This window comes from Naegleria gruberi (genome assembly GCF_000004985.1).
Source record: "Naegleria gruberi genomic scaffold NAEGRscaffold_37, whole genome shotgun sequence".
NCBI lineage: Eukaryota > Heterolobosea > Eutetramitea > Acrasida > Naegleriidae > Naegleria > Naegleria gruberi.
Window position 1 is genome coordinate 303,358 of NW_003163290.1, and position 20,859 is coordinate 324,216.

The following is a 20,859-nucleotide window of genomic DNA, read 5'->3' on the forward strand; positions in this document are numbered from 1 at the left end:
TATTCCTAGATTCAGTGATTGGCGCCAAAATCATAACTGATATCTTTCCAACATACAAAACACTGATGCATTTGTCAACGTTAAAAATCTCTCAGAATAACTGTTGAAACATTCTGAGAAATTTCTACCCAAAATTGGTTTACCTAATAACTGAATTAACTGAATGTTTGTTAAAAAGACACTGCTCAAAGTTGATGTTAAAATCTCTATGAATGTCTATTGATTATGTGAAATTCACAATAGTCAATTGATTTTGCAAAAGAGGTGATTGTATTTTTCAAAACTGAGTATTACAACGTGTAGTGCACCAAAGATTCCCTCTGAAAGCAGCAATACTTCTGACAATCTCCCTCAAAATTATCCACTTTGATTGCATATTCAAATTCCATTGAATGGACAACCTGAGTAGTATGTAATTCCACTTCTTTTGGTTTGAGTTACAAATGCTTACTAATATTCTGAAAATAGTGTTAAACTGCTGCAAGGTCAATACGTTGATTGCCAGTGAGAGTATATGGAAAGAGGCTATCTCAATAAATACAACTCTTGATGAGCATTGATAAGGTTCTGTAAATCTAAATAATTCAAAGTATCTCTTGGAATCTTGTGTGAAGAGTCTGATTGCAATATGTGTTGAAAGATGCAATTAGAAATTGCTTGAAGTAATTAGTTGTTTATGATCCTCATATTTAACCATGAAACATACGAAACTGAGAGAAACTCAACTATTTTCATGCAAACACATATTTTGGAAAGTTATAACAATAATACTTGGATGCTTTTATCAATTTATGTTGTAATCTATCCATTGTCTCAGAATACATCAAGTTGAATTTGATAGAATTTACGATTTCAACTCCAAGGAGTATACTGCTACAACAACAATAACCATTCAACCATCATCATAAACAATGGGCCAACAAAACAAGCGTTCCAGTCTCACATTGGCTGTCGATACTTTTGATGCTATCATGCCAATCGATACCTCAACAAGACATGTAAATAGAAAATCAAACTCTACTCCAACACCTGTAAATACCATGGTAGAGAGAAGAAGATCCAAATCAAGTGTGCCTGCTCTTGAAGAACTCAAGAATCTCAAAGAAGAATCAGTCAAAGGCTATATGAAAGGAAGAAGACCAAGAAAAGAACCAGTTATGACACAACTCCAAGAAGGAGAAGCTGACCAAACCAATGATGATTCACCACAAAGTCCAAAGAAGAATAAGATTGTCTTTACCAAGATTTTCAAAAAGTCAACTAAATCCTCTTCACCAACAACAAAATCATCACCAGTTGAAGAAACAATAGTCGTTCCAACAGTATTTGTTCCACCAACAACAACAGCCTCTGGAAAGAGAGTTAAAATTACTGGTGCCTATGTACATACTCAAAACAATAGAACACTCGCTCAATCATCACCAACAAGCTCACAAATCCAAACAACAGATCGTCTCAGAAGTAAATCTTCACCTGTAATGTATTCAAATGAGACAAGTATGGTTGTTGGTGGATATATTCATAAGAGAGCTCAAACTGATCCAATCCCAGATATGCTTCTCACCTTGACTCCTCCAGCTGAAGAACCAACACTTACAAAGAACAAATATTCCAGTCCATTCTTACCATCAATTGAATTGCCTGCCTCATCTTCTTCCAAATCATTGGATGAAGAACCATTTTTCATTGTTATTGATGAACACACAACCTATATGGAGATGCCTCTTACAAAGAAGAACGGTATCATTATTAAGAAGAAGAAGGAAAAGCTTAAGGAAATGGTACAAGTATACTATTTACAAAAAGACGAATTGGTCAATAGAACCAGAAGAGAAATGGCCAAGAGCAAGAGAAGAAGATAAACAATTCTCATCACCATAAGATTCACCAATTGAATCTCAAACTATAGTATACTTCGAGTCCTTCCCTAACCTTCCTAACTGTTAATAATCCGAGTCCCAATTTTGTATAGTCTTTCTGCGAGCAATAAACCCTTCTATAATTTATTGTAAATTCAATAATTCATTCTCTTGTCTTAATGAAGTGAATTTCCTAATGTTTTCTTCTTTCAAAAAAAATGACAAGCAAACACCTGGCTAAATTCTTTGCCAATAAATATCAAGTTAGTGATCAACAAGAAAAATCAACAAGAACTAGAAATCATCTCGGACCTGAATCAGGGTTGATATTTCAACCAGAGTTTAATGATGTAATCTATGAAATTTATCCATCATCTTTTAATTGGTTCGGATCAAAGAGACCAAATGTTTATCTATCAAAGAAGAGACAACTTGTTGAATTTAATGATGTCTTTTTATTCAATTTTATTGTTAAGAGTTTGAGGAAATATGAATTTGCTAATCATACTAATCAGTCATCTGAGGATTTACAATTTATTGAAGGAGTTAAATTATTAATTGATTCTAATCCAGTTAAACCATCACAGAAAATTATCAAACTAATAGAATTAATATTTTATCAATGTAATAGTCAAATAGCTTTATTGAAGAGTACACTTCCGAGAATTACTGATGCCGAGTTGAAATGGCAAATATTTACAGCCAAATCAAGCTTGATTGTCACATCATGTTTGACAATTATTAATATTATTGCAAAATGGAGAATGGGTACAATCAATTCAGAAGATGAAATCAAAATTCAAGAGTTTAGATTCCTTGCTGAAAATACCATTAGAGAAATTAATACTATTTCCAATTCAGAAACTGTATCACAATCATTTAAATTAGTTCAAAATAAGAAACAACCAGCTGTCATTCAAAAAATTGTTAGATTTTTAAAGATTATCATGATAGAAAGAGCTCATCAATATTCATCATTCAATCAAGCCCTTTTCTTCATTTCAATTTTTGGTAGTAGAATATTCCCAGCATTGTTTAAAAAGCTCTCTGAGAAATTTATTGAAAAACCAGCAACCAATATCAATTCAACAGGTAAGAAAAAGCCATTGAAGAAAACTCCAATCACTATGAAAGATGCTCAATTTATTGGATTTGTTGTAGGAACAATGTTTGGAGCTGGAGGATGTGCCTCTGTTGTTACCACCTGTTTAGATTACTTGAGAGACAAATCTTTGGGAAGAAGATTAGAAGATACACCACTCAGCTCAATATTTGTTTCTAAAAGTATTTGGATGACATTTGGTGCATTGATTGGTATTGCAATCAATATTGCAGCTAGACAGTCTATTCACATGGCTGTTGGTAAAATTATTCAATCATATTTGAATAATCCTCAATTTATTAGAAAGATTGCTGGTAAGCAAAATGAATTGATGGCTAAAATAATGGCAAGAACCTTCTCTAACATGCTCTCTAAGGAGACTTCCAAAATGTTGTTACCATCCTTTGATAAGAAACCAATTACAACACAAAAGAAGGATTCAGACAAATCGTCAGGATTTGCAACCATGACCAACGACCCTTTCATCAAATCTCTTTTAAAGGATCAATTATCATTTGTCAATAAGAAGAACAAAATTGCTGGATATTTAGTTGATAATATTCTATTGGGAGAAAGCAATATTTTAGAAAAACCTCAACAAGTTTTCAGAAAATTTTCCAATTTGAAATCCAAATATTACAATGCTCTGAATAGAATTATTCCAGCAGAAAATAGCGTATGGCACTATTGGAGTACAATGACTGCTCTCTTCCTCTCGAATAGATTCTCCAAACAAGTGGCTGACCAATCTTTTGAACAACAAGAGTCTCAACTCTATGAGCTTAATGCTGAGTTAAGGGAAATTCTCAGTGCTTTCACGCAAAGATTTTCAAACATGGAGAGAACATCAAAGTTGTAAATGCAACTCTACAGTTCGATTATATGAATACGGAGAAGGATGGAATCCATGATGATACAAATCAAGAAATAATCCCTGCTGAAAAGTACCTCAAGTGTGGGAATACTATGGACTACATTCTCGAAAGTCCTTACCCCTAAAAAAGAAAAGACGAAACGACATGAATAAAGGACTTGACATAAAAGATTTAGTACAAAACAGTAAGACATTGTTACAAGAATGGCAAGGTAAATACCGTTCCAAAACTAATCACAGAATCGTATTTGGTAATATGGAAAAACAAAGTGCGTTGTAAATGCAACTCCATTCATAGTGTCAGCATCAATAACATGTTTTGAAAGTTTTGTAGTTAGAGTTTTTAATCCATCAATACACATATTCCGAGCAATTGCTAAGATGAATAAGAGAATAGAGTTCAAGATGATTTTTAAATAATATGTATACTGTTAAATTCATATTTCAATCTGCAGTGTATTATGATTGGTGAATTTCAAATTGTATCCTCTAAGGTTGTTGTGGACGAATAGTTTTGGATCCAGAAATGGCACAGAGAATTCGAATAAATCAAAAACAATATAAGTTATTCAATTATAACACAAATCATTCAAATGTTGCACAGAGTCCTTAAATGCCGAAAAGTGTGGTCTCTCAGGTCGTTATTGATACAAGAGACATTAATAAACTTACACCTTTTATTTCACTATTCTACCAAATCCCGTTCCAAGTTTTAATACTAGTTGACCCTGTAGTAGAAACTCTTGCAAGGCCACATTTTAGGTAATTCAAATGCCAAGCACCTAAACTCAATATGTCTCCTATCAACCGTTTGTGATGAACTTCTTGCCAATAGATAGCAAATAGATAAAAAAATGGTCTTTCAACTATTTGCAACTACTGCAGATAATTTCAATGCAACCAACAACCAAACAAGCGCAATATGTGATGCCTCTTTTTTCAATTCAACATGGTCAAGAGAATTTCCTGGACGAGTTGACTATTCACTATGTCCAGATACTTGGGTTGGTAAGTGATTTCTACAATGATTTATGAACCGATGGTGCATGCGTAAATGGACAATGTTTAGCATTTGGTATGTTTTAATAGTGCTGACATATTTGAATTTACATTAATAGCTCTGTGTTTGACATTTCTTCTCATTTACTTGTCAACAATCTTCTCAAGTGGTTTGGGAGTAATTTGGAAGAGAAATAGTGGTCACATTCAAGCAAGAAGTCCAATCTACTTGTTTTTCACTCTATTTTCTGCCTTTATATTCATCTTTGGAATGACCATGAGATTTATTGTGGGGAGAAAGATATTTCCATGTGGATTGGTTACAATTTTCTTCTTTACATTTCCTCAAGCTGTGACATTGCCAACGATTTTTAGATTGATGAGAACTTTTCTCATGCACAAGATTAATTTACAAAAAACCAAATTATTTGATGTTGATGTAAATAAGGGACAAGTCAGAGTTGATCAATCTCAATCAGCTCTATCTGAAACTATGAGTAAAACAGAGTTAAAGTTGGTTGACTCAGATATTAGCAGTGAAATGTCATTGACAAATGTGGAATTGAATGAAGGAAATGAAGATGGAGACGTTTCAAACTCTAAAATCGAATTTAAAAACTTGTCAGATGTAAAGAAGGAAATGAGAAAATTGAATATTTACAACTTTTTAATTAGTTACAAATTCATCACTGTTGTGTACATTCTTGCATTTGTATTTGGAATTTTACTTTGGGTACTGATTGGAGTGGTGGAAGAGGTTGTTTATCAAAAAGATCCAACTAAGGGGAGAATATTCCTATTAGAAGGAGGTATTCTATTGTTTGAGCATGGCTGTGGATTGTCAACCAATACTACTATCATTATTGGAGTTGAATCAATTGCCTATATTATTTTAGAGCTGGTCTTTTTCATCTTGTGTCTGATGGCTGATAGAGATTCATGGGGAATTAAGAAGGAGAGTCTTGCTCTAATATTCTTTCAAATTGTTGCTGCAGTTCTCTTCATTGTATGTGGATCCATTAATGTGATTAAGAATCTTGTGGATTACTATGTACCTTATGGATTTCTCATTTGGGGATACATGCTTTTAGAGGTGATTGTTTGTGTTTCATTACCTGTTCTATACTCTATAGGAAAAGAGAAGAAACATCAAGAATCGGGTGATACTGGGTTTGAAAGATTATTGAAAAACAAAAAGACATTTGATATTGTTCTTGATTTTGCTAGAAGAAGCTACTGTACTGAAAGTGTTCTATGTTGGAGAGATATTGAACGATACAAAAAGAGTGGAAAGGGAAATAGAAAGAAGATTGCTCTCCATATAGTCGAGGCCTATTTATCACTGGAAGCTCCTTTAGAATTGAACATGCCAAAAATTCAAGAAAGAAAACAAGAATTATCTGCGATTATTGAGAATGGAAGTTTAGAGTTGGACCTTTTTAATGGAATTCAAGAACATTGCCTGCATGATATGATAGATTTAATGGATAGATTATCAAGTGCCAATAAGGAAATTTCTGAAATATTGAGGAATAGCAAATAGTCATGGTAAAATCAAGTGCATTACTTATTATGACTTTTAATATTATGTTGCAAGAAGAGCTTCAACACCTTTCATTATGAACATTTGGAATGTAATAAACCACAGCTTACTAGCAAATTAAAAAGATTAGATTTACAATATTATTATATTGGAAAGTGAGATTAATTGTTTTGGCGTCGTTCGTCGTTGTCTTTATCACTTATGATGAAATCCAATGTAAGGCGGCTTAGCACAGTGGTAGTGCATCAGTCTTGTAAACTGAGGGTCGAGGGTTCAATTCCCTCAGTCGCCTTTTGTTGAATTGTTTTTTTCTATTTTCCATAAAAGAACGAATAATTGGAATAATCTTTAACAGTTAATGAAACAAACCTTGAGTGATATTTAAATAATTTTAAAATATTAGCTTATTGTAATTATTTTAATATTAAAATAAAGTAATTTTTAATAATTTAATATTTTTTTTATTACAAGCAAGGTCTTGATGATGTGATGGAATTACATACCAATGTATTCTTCTTCTTCATCGCCATCAACTTCCTTGTTTTGTTCTCTCAAATTTTCCAAGAGGACAGTCAAAGAATGGTCATCCTTTTCGTTAACAACTCTTGGAGGAGCTTTAACTGTAACTTCACCGTCATACTTCTTGATAATTTCGGTAATCTTATCAATAGAAGCTTGTAATGTATCCAAACCCTTTTGTTTATCACTTGTTGTTGTTGCCATAACATAGAGAGGAGGAGCAACAAGGGTAATCTTGATGTCGATTTCTTCTTCGGTACCAATCTTTTCACCTTCAGATAAAGCTTCTTTCACAGCTTCAATTCCTTCATATGAATAACAAGTTACTTGAATATCGGCTCTCAATTTAACTGGTTGAGGCTTCAAACGATTTTGTATGATTGAAAGTAATTGTTCTTTGGTATTATTATCAGGGAATTCAATATCTTGGAAAACTTGGTCTGGATTTGTTAAAGTCATCTTGAAAGCATCAAAAGCATGTCCAAACTTTCTATATAATGGCCATGAAATTAATTTGTTCAATTCTTCCAAGTCTTGGTCAGTTGTTTCAGCCAAGTGTCTCATGATAGAACTAACAGCCTTGCTCTTGTTATATTTCTCTTCACATTTTGGAATATCTTCAGCAGCAACTTTACTCTTACTCAAGTCAATATATCCCTTTTCAGGATCAACACGCAAAACAACACAAACTTCATTTCTTCCTAAACGGATTAATTGAGAAATAGAACGAATTCTTTTTCTACTCAATTCACTGCTCAAGATAAGACCTTCAATGTTGTTATATTCCAATAAAGAAACATAGGCACCGATATCGGTGATATGCTTGACTTTGACCATCACAAGGTCGTCGACTTCTGGATGTTGTTGTTCGTAATATCTGCAGCTTTGTTTCTTGGCTTCGCTCATTTTTTTAATTTTCAATTTTAAAAAAATTTAATTTTAGCTCTTTTTTAAATGTAAATTAGTACTGCAAGGAGATGAGCCAAAGCTGATAATTGGACCAATTATCATCAGATGGAAGAAGAATATTCTAGCAGGATTATGAAGGCTTTTTACAATTAGAAATCCTATGAAATTTTATTGGTTGATTTTATAAAAATAAAAAGCATTTCGGAATGTACTTTCATCTTGTTAATGAAAATGATTTAAAATTCAAAAAGATTTTAACGAGATGAATTTGAAATCAAATAGGAATATGAAGAAGAAACTGATTTATCAAGATTTGGAATATGAATTGAACTTGTTTTGATTGAGTGGAGCAAGTGAAAAGCCTCCATTACGATCAATCAAAAAAAAATAAGCTCAAATCCCTAGGAGAATTCACCCTCTTGTTTTGAATTAGAATTAACATCATCAATAATATGAAACGATTGGTTTTTAGAGCAGTAAAGGGAGGAAGAGATTCAAGTCTCTTGAAGCCTTGTATCAAGAAGGAACATCAACAATCAATTATCATGATGAATGGGTCGAATAGTAAAAGAACATTTTTTGATTTTTCGGAGGATGATTTGAAAAAGATGAACAAAGCAACCAACAAACCAGAAGTGAAGGGTGATGAATTGAAGAAACCAGACGAACATCCAACTTCTTTAAATTCATCTCATTTAGCTCACTCGGAAGGAAGCGAATCAAAGATGGTTGTTCCTAAAAAGAGATCAATGGCCGTCAACCCTCATGAACCTCTCTATGGTGAATGCCTCAATTTTAAAGCTCAAAATAATTTAATTGATTTTAGTGGAGAAAGACGAGAGGATGTTAACAAAGTTATGAATATTCTTTCAAATGTTGAAAGTCACAATAATATTATTTTAGGTTAGTTTAATTTTGGATCAACATATATTTTTACACATTCAAATAGTTGGTGAAAATGGTGTTGGAAGAAGATCAATTATTGAATCATTGGCCTATAAGATTACTAAAAATCCAGAAAATGTTCCAGAACGTTTGAGGAACACAAAAATAATTGAGCTCTCTGTTGATAACTTGTATGGATGCAATGTTACAAATAATATTTGCACAACCTTCTTCAATGCATTGAAATCACTCAAGGTTTATGATGCCTTTAATTATGATTTGCCTCCAAATCCAAAATTAATGTCGATTGAGGAAAAGAAAGCGCATCTATACGGAAATAATCCGCCTCCAACAGCTCATGATGAGGATGTCGAAAGATTGTTCAACGAAATGGTTGAATCTGTACAATTATATAGAGAAAATAGAGAAAAAACTAATCAACCTAAGATTTTATTTATTCATCAATTTTATAATATGGTAGATGATTATTCATACTCTTTCTATGATAGTGTATCATCAGTTTTGCAACCTTTATTGGAAAAGAAGAGGCTTAAATTAGTAACATGTATGACACCATCTGAGTATGCCAAATTCACAAAGAATCCACTTGCTTCTCATTTTGAAGTTATCAAAGTTGGTGAGCCAAACTTTGCCACTACATTGGATATTGTAACAAAGAAGAAGGAATATTTGGAAGCATCTCATGGAGTTTTTATTGATAATGATATCGTTGAAGAGGCTCTCTTACTCTCTAATAGATATATCCCACTCAAGGCAAATCCAATGAAATGTATTTCAGTTCTAGATGAGTTGGCATCAATTGTTGAAAAGAGAGGTTGTTCAATTCCTATTAATGTATTGGAGTTAGAGGATAAGATTAAGAAGGTGTCAATTGATATTGACAAAAAGAGTGATGATGATATTGATACTTCTTCATTAATGAAAAAATTGGAAAAGCTTAAGGAATCATACGCAACAAAATATTCTGCTTGGAAGGCTGAGTACCAAGCTCTTCAGTCTTACAGAGAAAATAGAGTTAGATTAATAGGGTTGAAGAAGGAACTTGGTGATTGTATTGCATCTATTACCAGTCCTGACTGCGAGTCTGCCAAGAGGGCATCAAAAATAATTGAAGATGATATTCCAGAAGTGAAGGCAAGTTTGAAAATCTTTGAAAAACAGTCTGCCAAAAACAAATATGTCAACAATAGAGCTACTTTGGATGACTTGTCTGTAGTGATTTCTAGAATGTCTGGAATTCCTCAAAAGGATTTGTATTTCACAACTCAAAAGAATCATTCTCTTAATAATATGGAGTCTATCTTGGAAGAACAGGTAATTGGACAAAAACAAGCAATTTCTTCCATTTCAAAAACAATACGAGTTGCCAAGCTAGGTCTCAGAGATGCTAACAAACCTCAAGCTTCACTCCTATTTTGTGGATTTTCAGGGGTTGGTAAAACTGAGCTTGCTAAACAAATAGCTAAAGTTGTTTATGGAAATGAAAATTCTGTATCTGTAATTGACATGACAAAGTATAATACTGAGTTCTCTGTATCCGGATTGATAGGCACATCGGCTGGCTATGTAGGTTACGATGATGGTGGCGAGCTAACCAACACAATCAAGAAGAATCCATTCCAAGTAATTATTTTTGATGAAATTGAAAAGGCACACAGTAGAGTTTGGAATATTTTATTACCAGTTTTTGAGGAAGGTGTTTGTCAGAATAATTATGGTGAAAGTGTTTCTCTGAAAGATACAATTATCATTCTTACATCTAATGTGGGTACAAAACGATTGTTCCAACACAAGGAAGAGGACAAGGATTTGACACAACAAGAAATCTTCCATGAAGAAATCAAGGAAACTTTTGCTCCTGAATTCCTCAATAGATTAGATGATATCGTCATTTTCAATGAGCTTTCCATGCATGATTTGGATAAGATTTTGTCAATTCAATTGAGAAAGTTAGAAGAAAGACTTTCAAAGAAGAGAGAAATCAAGATTGAACTCTCTACTGAAGCTAGACAATTCTTAATTTTTAACTCATTTGATATTCAGTTGGGTGCTCGTCCAATTAAGAGAAATATTCAAAACTACTTATCGGCACCAATTTCAGACCTCTTCTATCAAGGAAAATTGGACAAGCATTGTACTTTGAAGGTAGATGTTGATGAGAAGAAATTGAAAGTGGAAGTGATAGTAGATGAGAAGAAGGAAAGTCAAGAAAAGAGGAAACGAAACAATGATTATGATGACTTATTAGAACTCGATCACAAACTTAAGAATGCTATCAAATCATCAAATGTAGAATAAATGAATACTTCTTATTTATTTATTAATAACCACCTCTCAATCTCAATACCAAATGGACAGTTGAATCCTTTTGAAGATTGTAATCTGAGATAGTTCTACCATCTTCCAATTGTTTACCAGCATAAATCAAACGTTGTTGATCCGATGGAATTCCTTCCTTATCAAAAATCTTTTGTTTCATATTCTCAATAGTGTCATTCGATTCCGTTTCAATAGTAATGGTCTTTCCTGTCAATGTTTTCACAAAAAGTTGCATTCCTCCTCTCAATCTCAACACCAAATGAAGAGTGGAGTCTTTTTGAATGTTATAATCATTGAAAGTTCTGCCATCTTCCAATTGTTTACCTGCGTAGATGAGCCTTTGTTGTTCTGGTGGAACTCCTTCCTTATCTTGAACCTTTCTTTTAACATTTTCAATTGAATCGTTTGATTCAACTTCCAATGTGATAGTTTTACCAGTGAGTGTCTTGACAAATAATTGCATGATTGGTTTGAATTGTTTTTTTCTTATTGTTGAAATTCAAACCTAAATCTTCCCACTATTTATGTGAATCTGCGGTTTTTGTGTATTTTTAGATAAAAGTTCTTTGAAAGAGCTAGTTGAGCTTTGAACTAGTTTTGTTTCTCTACACAAATTTTGGAACTTGGGATATATTGTAATTTAAAAGCACAAAAGGTGAAAATTAGCATGTTAATATCGAATAACTAATTAGATTGTATTTTTTTCATATTTTTTCACTTTGAAATGTTTGTGGGTGTAATCATTGCTGATTGTCTTGATATATACTTGATAAATGTATTCAAATTTTTTACCATATCAACTAGACATTTTGGAGTGCCTTTTGTGGCTTTCATGTGTCTTAATAAAAAGAGCTCAAGTAAAAAGAGACAAAAGCTGCAGAAGGTGGGATTTGAACCCACGAAGCTTGCGCAGTAGAACTTGAGTCTACCCCCTTTGACCACTCGGGAACCCCTGCTTCACATTCATTCACATTCATTCTTTATCACACTGAAATAGAATTCTATTTTCTAAAGTACACAACTACACTGAAGGTCCTTCTTACTTTCGTATTATCATCTTTATTCACCAAGAAAGCCTGACTGGTAGCCTTATTCTTTCAAATATTTTCTTGAATCTGTTATTGAATTTTTTCCCAATTTTTTAACCATAACTTTTCTGCATAACAATTTACACTTTCAGAACCAATATAACATCATTGAGGATGCAAGATTGATAAAACCATTGACTGTACTTCTACAGGATCTTTTCTGTAGGAATACATAAACTCGACTTTTTTGAGTCAATCTGACCTTTGAGGTTAACCAAGATGAAGACTCTGTAGTCACATATCTTGAGCATGATATCGAACTGGAAACATGCTTCGCTGTAGGTTTCCTCGTTCATAGATGATTGCTGCATTCCTTACCAGCCATGGTTTGTGAATGGGGGATTTGTGAACATGCAGATTGGTACCTTAAACTTTTTATCAATTAATAGAAAATTAATACCCTAGCTGCCAATAAACTAAAATTAAATTCTATCAAGATCGGAATATCAACACTTTCCTTTAATTTACTTTAATCAACATGGTTAAATGTAGATTGTGTATTCAAAGCTAATCTTGAGCTCACAATTCTTCTGAATGAACATCAACTAAATGTTTAGTTATCTTCATTGCACTGTATTGGAGTTAGACAAGTGTTGTTCTAAAGATTTGACATTTGTCATGGAAATTAACACTTGCTAGGTATGTGTTTAATCCTCTTCAAAGAAGTCTAATACTATACTATTGTTTTTGAAAAAGTAAAAGCAAATATTTGAAGACTCAAATCCGTAAATTGATCTTTTATTGATCAACCACAAGTATCTCTTTCTAAATGATAAAATTCAAAGGTGATATATAGATGGTCACGTAGCAAGCTTTTCTAAATAACAAACTTACTGAACCAACAATCAATAGATTCGTTGCCTTCACTGTTCATACAGTCAAAGACTGTAGCGGGATAGTCGCCATATTCCTGGCAGGCTTCCCGTCTAATTTAACAATTGAAATTTAAATAATACAATAATATGTTCCTCACAGTAGTAAGGGCAGTAAATTGATTATCAATCAAAAAAAATGAAATATTTAATATGGCCGTATATTAGTTCACAATATTCTCATTTAACACTCATATTGATTTTGTAAAAATGTAGTTACTTGGAACGATGATTCAAAATGGAAAAGTTCCAATATTGCTTTTCAAAGATTGAGAAGATTGATATTTGAGCAAAATGTTAGAATTGAATACTTTAAGTTTTATTTACAATGATCGCCTAGGTTTACAAAATTGTGAGTTGTGGAGATTACCACATTTTGAATTGTTTGTTTCTCATTTCTAAAGTATTATGTGATTGAGATTTAGAAGTTTTACTTGTTTCATTTCCGAAATTTCCTTGGATAACATTATTGGTGAAGTGTTATTGGAGGAATTATACATATTTCTTCTTGTTGAGACCATTTTCTTATTATTATTTTGTTATTTTCTTTTGTAGATTTTCATTAAATTTCCTTCATCAAAATATTAATAGAAAAATTCAAACTTCTTGTTAAAAATCGGAATCACAAAATTAGTGGAAATCATCTTGGAAGTAAATAGATAACTGATCGGATGATGATATTTCCACAACAAAACAAAATAACTAAATAACAAACACTAAGAGCAAAATGCCAGCTAGAAATACTTCATCACATTCTTCCAAAGATAAAATTCCAACAAAAACAGAATGGACAAGATCTAAACCAATTGATTTATCTAAAAGATTACCATTATTTGATATTGATACTTCAAATATTATAAGTGGAACTAGACATCGTAATAATATTGATTATCATCATGCAAATTTAAATGGTAAACAAATTTCAGTGAAAAGATCTTCGAAAAATTCAATTGAAAAGAGAACTAAATGTAAATATCCTAAATTTGTAAATAAAAAAAGAAGAGAATTAAATACCCAGAAGAATCAGATCTTATTATTGTTCATAACTGAAGTTGCCCTACTGTGTTTGAGGCAGTAGTTCATTTAGTAAATTACTTTGATTTATGAGAAGAGTTTAATATTGTGTGAATTGTACAACAGAGATTTATTTAAAACTGAAATGATTCAATCTGCTATCATATAATTGTGGTTTTGTTCTTGATATTAGGAGTGCTGTGGATTTGATGAATTCTGCAAATACTAAGTGAGAGAAATAATTGTCAGCCCTCTTGAACTCTATTCTCAACTATTAATTGATTAGGAAAAGTACAAGAGGGCTCAATGAATCTATAATCATAATAGCTATAGTATTCATTGCAGTAGGTTTCTTTTTTTTTTAATTGAACAAGAGACAATTTCACTCATTCAACCCACTTGCTATCTATTTATATTTTTGGAAAATGTAACTTTCATATTTTGAAGCTCACATCCATGCATTTACTTGTCATAAGCAATGCTCAATTTCATTGTTGTACAGGACATGTGTTTCTGTTGAACAAATATTTCAGGATTCAAATTAATGACTACCGGTACAATTATATTTCACAATTTGAGGAAGTGTATGGCTACGGCCATATCACGATGAATGCACCTCATCCCGTCCGATTTGAGAAGTTAAGCATCGTCGAGCCACATCAGTACTGAGGTTGGAGACAACTTGGGAACCTGTGGTGCTGTAGTCTTTTTGATTGCAATAGGAAAATCTATCCTAATATATGGTTATTCATGGATTAAAAGCATCTTTTGTAATGCAATGTTTGAGAGTGGTGCATCTTTCTGTGATATTAAGGACGATGTACCCTCTAGACAAAATTATTCGAACCATCACATTCACTTGTTCAATTAGATAATTGCTAAATACTTTATTTTACATTTCGATATGTACCTTGTAAAGTGCAGGGAAGTTTTGATGAGGAATTTGAGTCATCCTCCTAAAACAATCATTTCTCCAAGTGCCTTTTGAAATTTCTCAACAGATTCCCAATGAGCATAATTAATATATTGATATTGAGATTTTTCCATATCGAGTGCCTTATGAAGTGAAGTATGAATGAAACCATCTTGTTTTTTAAAGAATTCTGCGCAAACAGTCCAACCCAATTCAAATTCCTTCTCATCTTTCACATCAATGTGAAATGGATTCATGAGAACAACGTAATTGGTTTTCATTGATTTAACAGGACAAGTATTGGACATGTTTTGATGGAGGTATTAATGATTTTGTTTTTTTTTGATTTGATTTTGTGACTTTTCCTTATTGGGAGTGTTTCTTAAAAAATCCGCTAACAAAATTGCTCAACTCCTCAGTAGAGGACAATTGAATACTTGGATTTGAGGACAATTTTTCTAGTTTGAACTTAAATGAGCTCACATTATAATGAGAAGAAACAAATGGGGTCGAAGCTGTGTCTCTTTCTAGATGGATATTGTGTTTGGAACTGATGATTAAGTAAATTTTGTAGGAATTACAGTCTGTTATTAGTGATAAAGATCTATAAATTCGAAGAGCAAAGATAATAAAGTAACGAGTGGGTGACAGGCAATTGAGTCCATCCTGACCTTGGAAAAAAATTAGGTCAAAACTGTGGGCATTATCTCGATCATTAGTATATTTAAAGAAGATATTTTTGAGATAATTGTAGCCCTACATGTCTAGTTTATGGGGTAAAAAATTGGAAGTTGTACTCTTTGTAGATAAGGCAAAAATTGACAATCTTGAGATGCGTCGACCGGGAATTGAACCCGGGTCACGGCGATGGCAACGCCGTATTCTACCACTAAACCATCGACGCTTCTTGTTCAAATGACTTGTTACCTATTTGTAAAATTAAATATGAATGCTTATGTTAAAGCAAACGATTTTAGGAATTGTACGCGTCCTTTTGAAAGTTAAAAAAAATGATCAAGAAACCAGAACTCTTTTCCGACGATATTTGTTTTGAAATTCTTTCCCATTTGGCAAATGATTGGAAATTTATTTTCACAACTTGTTCATTAATTTCTCAACAATGGCTAAATGTTATTAAACACAATTCATCATTGTTGAATCTTTCCATTTATTTTAATCAAAAACTAAATGATGAACAGAAAAATCAAATGTCAAAATGTGAATTATTAACATGTTTATCCAATGTGAAAGTTTATTCAAAGATTGCGAAATGGTTTTGTACAAATATTGGAATATTCATGAAAGGAATGATTAGATTAGAAATTAGCTATTGTCGTTTGGAAGCAGAAGATGTCAATTTTATTGGTGAAATGAAGCAATTAACTGAACTTGATATTAGTTTAAATAATATTAATTGTAAAGGAGCTATTACTATCAGTCAATTGAGTAAATTAACTAAACTCAATGTTTATCAAACCAAAATGGGTGTTGAAGGTGCTAAAGAACTAAGTAAATTGAAAGAACTAACATCCCTCGAAATAGGAGACAATCATTTAAAATCTGAAGGAGCAGCTCACATTGCCCAAATGAGAAAATTAACATTCCTTGATATTAATACCAATATGATTGGAAATGAAGGTATTGAGCTGATAAGTAGAATGGAACAATTAACTGATTTAGATGTTATGGATAATAATATTCGATCAGAAGGTGTTAAATCACTCTGTAAAATGAAACATCTTACTAATCTAAATATTGGAAACAATCCAATTGAAGATGAAGGGGCTATATTATTAGGTGAAATGAAACAATTGAAAAATCTCATTACAGCTTGCAACAATATTGGGATGAAAGGATTTAGCTCACTTAGCACATTACTCAATTTGGAATCACTTGTTATACTTGGATTAGATGGTAAATCTACTGATTTCATTCGTGAAATGAATCAATTAACTCGTCTTGAATTTTATGGTTCTAACCTTGAGCCAAAAGGTTTCGATCCAATTAGTCACCTGTCCAATTTAACATTTCTAACTATAAGGGGTCGAAATATTGCTGATGGTGACTTGGAATGTATTGGTCAATTTAAAAAGCTGACCACACTTAATGTACCATCATGCAATATTAATCAAGGATTTAAATCAATTTGTGGGTTGAAGAATTTAACATTCCTTGACTTGAGCTATAACAAAATTGAAAGTGTTGAATCAATTACTAATTTGAAGAGTTTGACACAACTTGACATCAATGGGAATCGAATTGGACATGAAGGAGCAAAATCTATCAGTCAATTAGACAATTTAACTAATCTCCAAATCGGTCATAATTTAATACAAGATGAGGGAATCAAGTATTTAAGTACTATGCAGTGTTTAACTACTCTGGGTGTGGCTGAAAATCAAATAAGCATTGAGGGTGCCAAGTTCATAAGCAAATCTCATCAATTGACTTCACTTGATCTCACAAACAACGTTATCGAAACTGAAGGAGCCAAAATTTTGAGTGAGCTCAATAATTTGACAGGGTTATTTGTTTATGGAAACAGAATTAGAGATGAAGGAGCCAAATATATCAGTACTATGCAACAATTAACAATTCTTGATATTGCCTATAATGAAATAACAGATGAAGGAGCAAAAGCAATAAGTAATCTCGATCAACTATCGACACTTTATATTTATTCAAATGAAATTTGTGATGAAGGAGCAAAATCCATTTGTGGAATGAAACAATTGACCATTCTTGATATTGACTATAATGTACTTAGTGAAGAAGTATCCAATCAATTAAGAATGGAATACCACAACTAATTCATATCCTAGATGTTGCTATGGTTTGAACGTAGCTATGGCTGATGTGGAAGGAATCAAAGGGAGAACTCTCCTCCTAGCGGTATGACAATGTCCAAAGGAATGAATCAACACTTGAAGGCGTAAAATCATTTAGAGATATCATTAAGTTCGTTGCATATTTTTGATTATTCTCATATAATTATAATATAATGGTTCGACTTTAAATGGTCATACAGAAAGAGACAACGTCATCCAATACTTCAGTAACTCTTGAATACTGAACTGCACTCATTTTCTTAATACAATTAGAGATTGGAATAATGTTGTATTCTTCAAAATGAATGTCATTACAAATCTCTTCACAAACCCTGGAATAGTTTGCCATTATCTTTTTAATAACCACAGACAGTGCAAATATATCATGTTTTACCGTGAATCTGATATTCGGATCTTGAGGTGTGTAATCATCTTTGTAATTCAATATACTTTGTTGATTGGAATTCAAGCATTTAGAGTTATTGAAATCTATTAAAACAGCATCAAAATCGTAACTGGTTTTCATTCTAAACATAATGTTATGAACACTGACATCACAATGAACAATGCCCTTATTATGAATGCATTTAAGAGCATGTAAACACCCTATCAATGTCTTCAGTATGATTGTTCTTATAATGGAATTTCCTTGATACTCTTGATTACTTTGCATCTTTTTTATCAGCTCATCATAGTTTAATAATTTTTCTTGAACTGTAATATTTAATTGGCTATTTACAGGTCCATAATAGAAAATATTGCAAATATTAGGGTCTCTAATTTCTTTCATCAATTTCATTACAAACACATTGTCGATTTCTCTATTTGTAATCTTGAAATAAGATTCCTTATTCTTATATTGTATGGTTCCTAGAATTGATTTTTGTTCTAACTTTTCCATTTGCAAGTTGCTAAAGTCTAATCCTAAATCAAGATCATGAATACTTTGGGAAAGTTTAAAAAGAGAAGTATTGTTGTTATCGTTATGATCAATGTTATTGTCTACGGTACAATCGTCTTTCCTTTCATTTTCATCCTCAAAATCTTCTTGATCGTTCCCATCTTCAATTCTAGAATATATATATTCAATTGTTCTCATTGAAACTTTAAGAAACCAATACCTATAAGTAAACTTCTCACCTTCAGTATTGAAAAATAATTGAATTTCATTCATAGGATGGGGACACAATTGTCCCCTTGGATAAATATTCAATTCGTAAGGTTTTTCCTTAGTAAAAAATAGTAAGGTTCTGCCTTTTTGGTTCAGAAAAGTTTTGTGACAAGAGCTTTTGAGTTCTTTTTGGATTTCTTCTTCAACAGGTAGTGGATATCGTAGTATTTGAGAAAAATGTTTAATGGCTTCATCGGGCGTTTTGAATTCATATAACATTCGTTGAGGGAAAAATTGATGTATCATAATTGACTGATTCGTTATATCAAAAAGTCCTGGATCTGTATTGGACTTTGAAGTTGTTGGTGTATCAGATATGTTCCTCACCTTTTTTTGGGCTTCATTATTGAAACTCTTGTTCAAACAGTTTTTTCCAATTTGAAGAAGTATTGATACAGCTTTAGCTCTTCCGTTCGATGTGTTAATATCATACCATTCCGAACTGAATAATCTAAAACTATAACTAAAAATTGTAGTATTACTACTCTTTGGAACAAGATAAAGTCTTAAAAAGCAAATTTTGGTCCCACCTGAGAGCGATCCAAAGGTGTCCAATTCAGTATCTGAATTAAGTAAATCATTTGAGAACAAGTTATTCATCAATTCTTTTAAAGATCCTCTCATTAGAAACACAATTTTCTTAAAGTCTGGATGGTCGTAAATAGAATCCACTTCAACTGGTTTCCATTCTCCAAAAAAGCACCTCCAATCATGGTCTTGAATAATATTTCTGCGAGTCAGTATTTTATCAGGTAAGAAATATTTGGTTGTGAAATATTGTGCCAATCTTGTTTGATTTTCCAGTGATTGTTGCCTGGAATTTAAAAGAATTGATTTTCGAGTGATTGTTGTCTCAATTCCAGAATTTAAAAGAATTGATTACATACCCAGTAGAGGTCAATTTTCCCTGTGAAATACTAATAAGAAAGGCAAACAGAATGGAAAGAGTTTCCTGATAGTTCATTTCTGATTCCTGTTCAAAATGTAAGTTCTGCAATGCATAGAGTGGTGAGAGTAATGGAGTTGGATTGTTGTTCTTGTAGGAGAAGAACAGTTTTTTGGAGAACTCAATAGGACAATCAACATTTTCAATTTTGTCTCGATCAAACACACGCTCCATATCTTCTTCAACTTTTAACATGTCTCTATTATCATCAAACACAATGCCTGTTGGTTTAAGAGAAATCAAGCCTTTTGCAAGAAAAGATTTTGTACTTATTGACAAGCTAGGAGCAACTTCATTGTTCTCTGCCTCTATTCTATCAATAACAGTCTTTTCTTGTTTTTCAAAAAAGTGTTTCATTATCAATTCCTCTTTTGTATTATTAAACGCTAATTCCAAAGCACTCTTCCAAGAACTTTGAAGATAATCAGGTACTTTGGTCATGAATACATCTGAATCACATAATTTAAAATCAAGGACCGATAACACCTCATAATCACCTAAATCATCGGCATTCAAAATAGTTGCCTTGTGATTCTTCTTATCATATAAACCAGGCCAATTTAACATTCCAAATGGTCCATATATCAAGACCCAAACACCTTCTTCATCCTCAAACTCTTCCGAAGCGCAATCTATTTTACGTTTCTTCTCTCCCCTTAAACATTTTCAGTTCTATTTAATAATAAGGTAGCGACAACACTTACTTAAAAAATGTGCTAAGGGAGATTTCTTTTCTCATTTTTTTTGTTTGGTAGTGAAGATGATGATATGGCGAACTTACAAAGTTTACGGTTAGTAAGGCGCCATAATGAAATAATATTCAACTTTAAAAAAGTAATTCTTTTGTGATCATTTCGATGCGGAAACCATTGGTCAATTAATTATTGATCCATTTTCCAAACCAGATTATTATTCTATTTACTCATTCGATATTTCTCAGAATTTATTGAGTTTTGGTGTGAAATCTTCGAGAGAATTACAATTCAAATGTGATAAG

The 20,859-nt window shown here is 32.3% G+C and overlaps 9 protein-coding genes and 3 non-coding genes across 12 annotated transcripts; 7 read left to right on the top strand and 5 right to left on the bottom strand.

Moving 5' to 3' along the window:
- Nucleotides 1–804: 804 nt before the first annotated feature.
- Nucleotides 805–2,007, top strand: NAEGRDRAFT_80503 (uncharacterized protein). Its single transcript, XM_002674850.1, has one exon. It carries the CDS (start codon nucleotides 912–914, stop codon nucleotides 1,860–1,862), a length of 951 nt encoding a protein of 316 aa, XP_002674896.1. The 5' UTR covers nucleotides 805–911; the 3' UTR covers nucleotides 1,863–2,007.
- Nucleotides 2,008–2,077: 70 nt separating this feature from the next.
- Nucleotides 2,078–3,820, top strand: NAEGRDRAFT_50679 (uncharacterized protein; the record flags this gene model as incomplete). Its single annotated transcript, XM_002674851.1, has 1 exon — nucleotides 2,078–3,820. The coding sequence occupies one exon, from the start codon at nucleotides 2,078–2,080 to the stop codon at nucleotides 3,818–3,820; it is 1,743 nt and encodes a 580-aa protein (XP_002674897.1).
- Nucleotides 3,821–4,689: 869 nt separating this feature from the next.
- NAEGRDRAFT_69987 (uncharacterized protein) lies at nucleotides 4,690–6,377 on the top strand (the record flags this gene model as incomplete). The annotated part of the gene is made up of 2 exons (XM_002674852.1): nucleotides 4,690–4,843; nucleotides 4,954–6,377. The coding sequence occupies 2 exons, from the start codon at nucleotides 4,690–4,692 to the stop codon at nucleotides 6,375–6,377; spliced, it is 1,578 nt and encodes a 525-aa protein (XP_002674898.1).
- A 220-nt stretch (nucleotides 6,378–6,597) lies between these two features.
- Nucleotides 6,598–6,669, top strand: NAEGRDRAFT_t434. Its single transcript has one exon. It is a non-coding gene; the product is annotated as a tRNA-Thr (tRNA).
- Nucleotides 6,670–6,872: 203 nt separating this feature from the next.
- On the bottom strand, nucleotides 6,873–7,802 carry NAEGRDRAFT_50681 (uncharacterized protein; the record flags this gene model as incomplete). The annotated part of the gene is made up of 1 exon (XM_002674944.1): nucleotides 6,873–7,802. The coding sequence occupies one exon, from the start codon at nucleotides 7,800–7,802 to the stop codon at nucleotides 6,873–6,875; it is 930 nt and encodes a 309-aa protein (XP_002674990.1).
- Nucleotides 7,803–8,353: 551 nt separating this feature from the next.
- On the top strand, nucleotides 8,354–11,009 carry NAEGRDRAFT_50682 (uncharacterized protein; the record flags this gene model as incomplete). Its single annotated transcript, XM_002674853.1, has 2 exons — nucleotides 8,354–8,585; nucleotides 8,755–11,009. The coding sequence occupies 2 exons, from the start codon at nucleotides 8,354–8,356 to the stop codon at nucleotides 11,007–11,009; spliced, it is 2,487 nt and encodes an 828-aa protein (XP_002674899.1).
- A 22-nt stretch (nucleotides 11,010–11,031) lies between these two features.
- Nucleotides 11,032–11,493, bottom strand: NAEGRDRAFT_44662 (polyubiquitin; the record flags this gene model as incomplete). The annotated part of the gene is made up of 1 exon (XM_002674945.1): nucleotides 11,032–11,493. The coding sequence occupies one exon, from the start codon at nucleotides 11,491–11,493 to the stop codon at nucleotides 11,032–11,034; it is 462 nt and encodes a 153-aa protein (XP_002674991.1).
- A 412-nt stretch (nucleotides 11,494–11,905) lies between these two features.
- Nucleotides 11,906–11,986, bottom strand: NAEGRDRAFT_t437. The gene has a single exon. It is a non-coding gene; the product is annotated as a tRNA-Leu (tRNA).
- Nucleotides 11,987–13,717: 1,731 nt separating this feature from the next.
- NAEGRDRAFT_69990 (uncharacterized protein) lies at nucleotides 13,718–14,068 on the top strand (the record flags this gene model as incomplete). The annotated part of the gene is made up of 1 exon (XM_002674854.1): nucleotides 13,718–14,068. One exon carries the CDS (start codon nucleotides 13,718–13,720, stop codon nucleotides 14,066–14,068), a length of 351 nt encoding a protein of 116 aa, XP_002674900.1.
- A 1,682-nt stretch (nucleotides 14,069–15,750) lies between these two features.
- On the bottom strand, nucleotides 15,751–15,821 carry NAEGRDRAFT_t436. Its single transcript has one exon. It is a non-coding gene; the product is annotated as a tRNA-Gly (tRNA).
- A 106-nt stretch (nucleotides 15,822–15,927) lies between these two features.
- On the top strand, nucleotides 15,928–17,727 carry NAEGRDRAFT_50683 (uncharacterized protein; the record flags this gene model as incomplete). The annotated part of the gene is made up of 1 exon (XM_002674855.1): nucleotides 15,928–17,727. One exon carries the CDS (start codon nucleotides 15,928–15,930, stop codon nucleotides 17,725–17,727), a length of 1,800 nt encoding a protein of 599 aa, XP_002674901.1.
- A 202-nt stretch (nucleotides 17,728–17,929) lies between these two features.
- On the bottom strand, nucleotides 17,930–20,601 carry NAEGRDRAFT_69992 (uncharacterized protein; the record flags this gene model as incomplete). Its single annotated transcript, XM_002674946.1, has 3 exons — nucleotides 17,930–19,619; nucleotides 19,804–20,517; nucleotides 20,567–20,601. The coding sequence occupies 3 exons, from the start codon at nucleotides 20,599–20,601 to the stop codon at nucleotides 17,930–17,932; spliced, it is 2,439 nt and encodes an 812-aa protein (XP_002674992.1).
- Nucleotides 20,602–20,859: the final 258 nt, after the last annotated feature.

Bases quoted from the DNA above. Each gene is read 5' to 3' on its own strand.
- NAEGRDRAFT_80503 (XM_002674850.1), top strand. From the start codon at position 912: ATGGGCCAACAAAACAAGCGTTCCAGTCTCACATTGGCTGTCGATACT.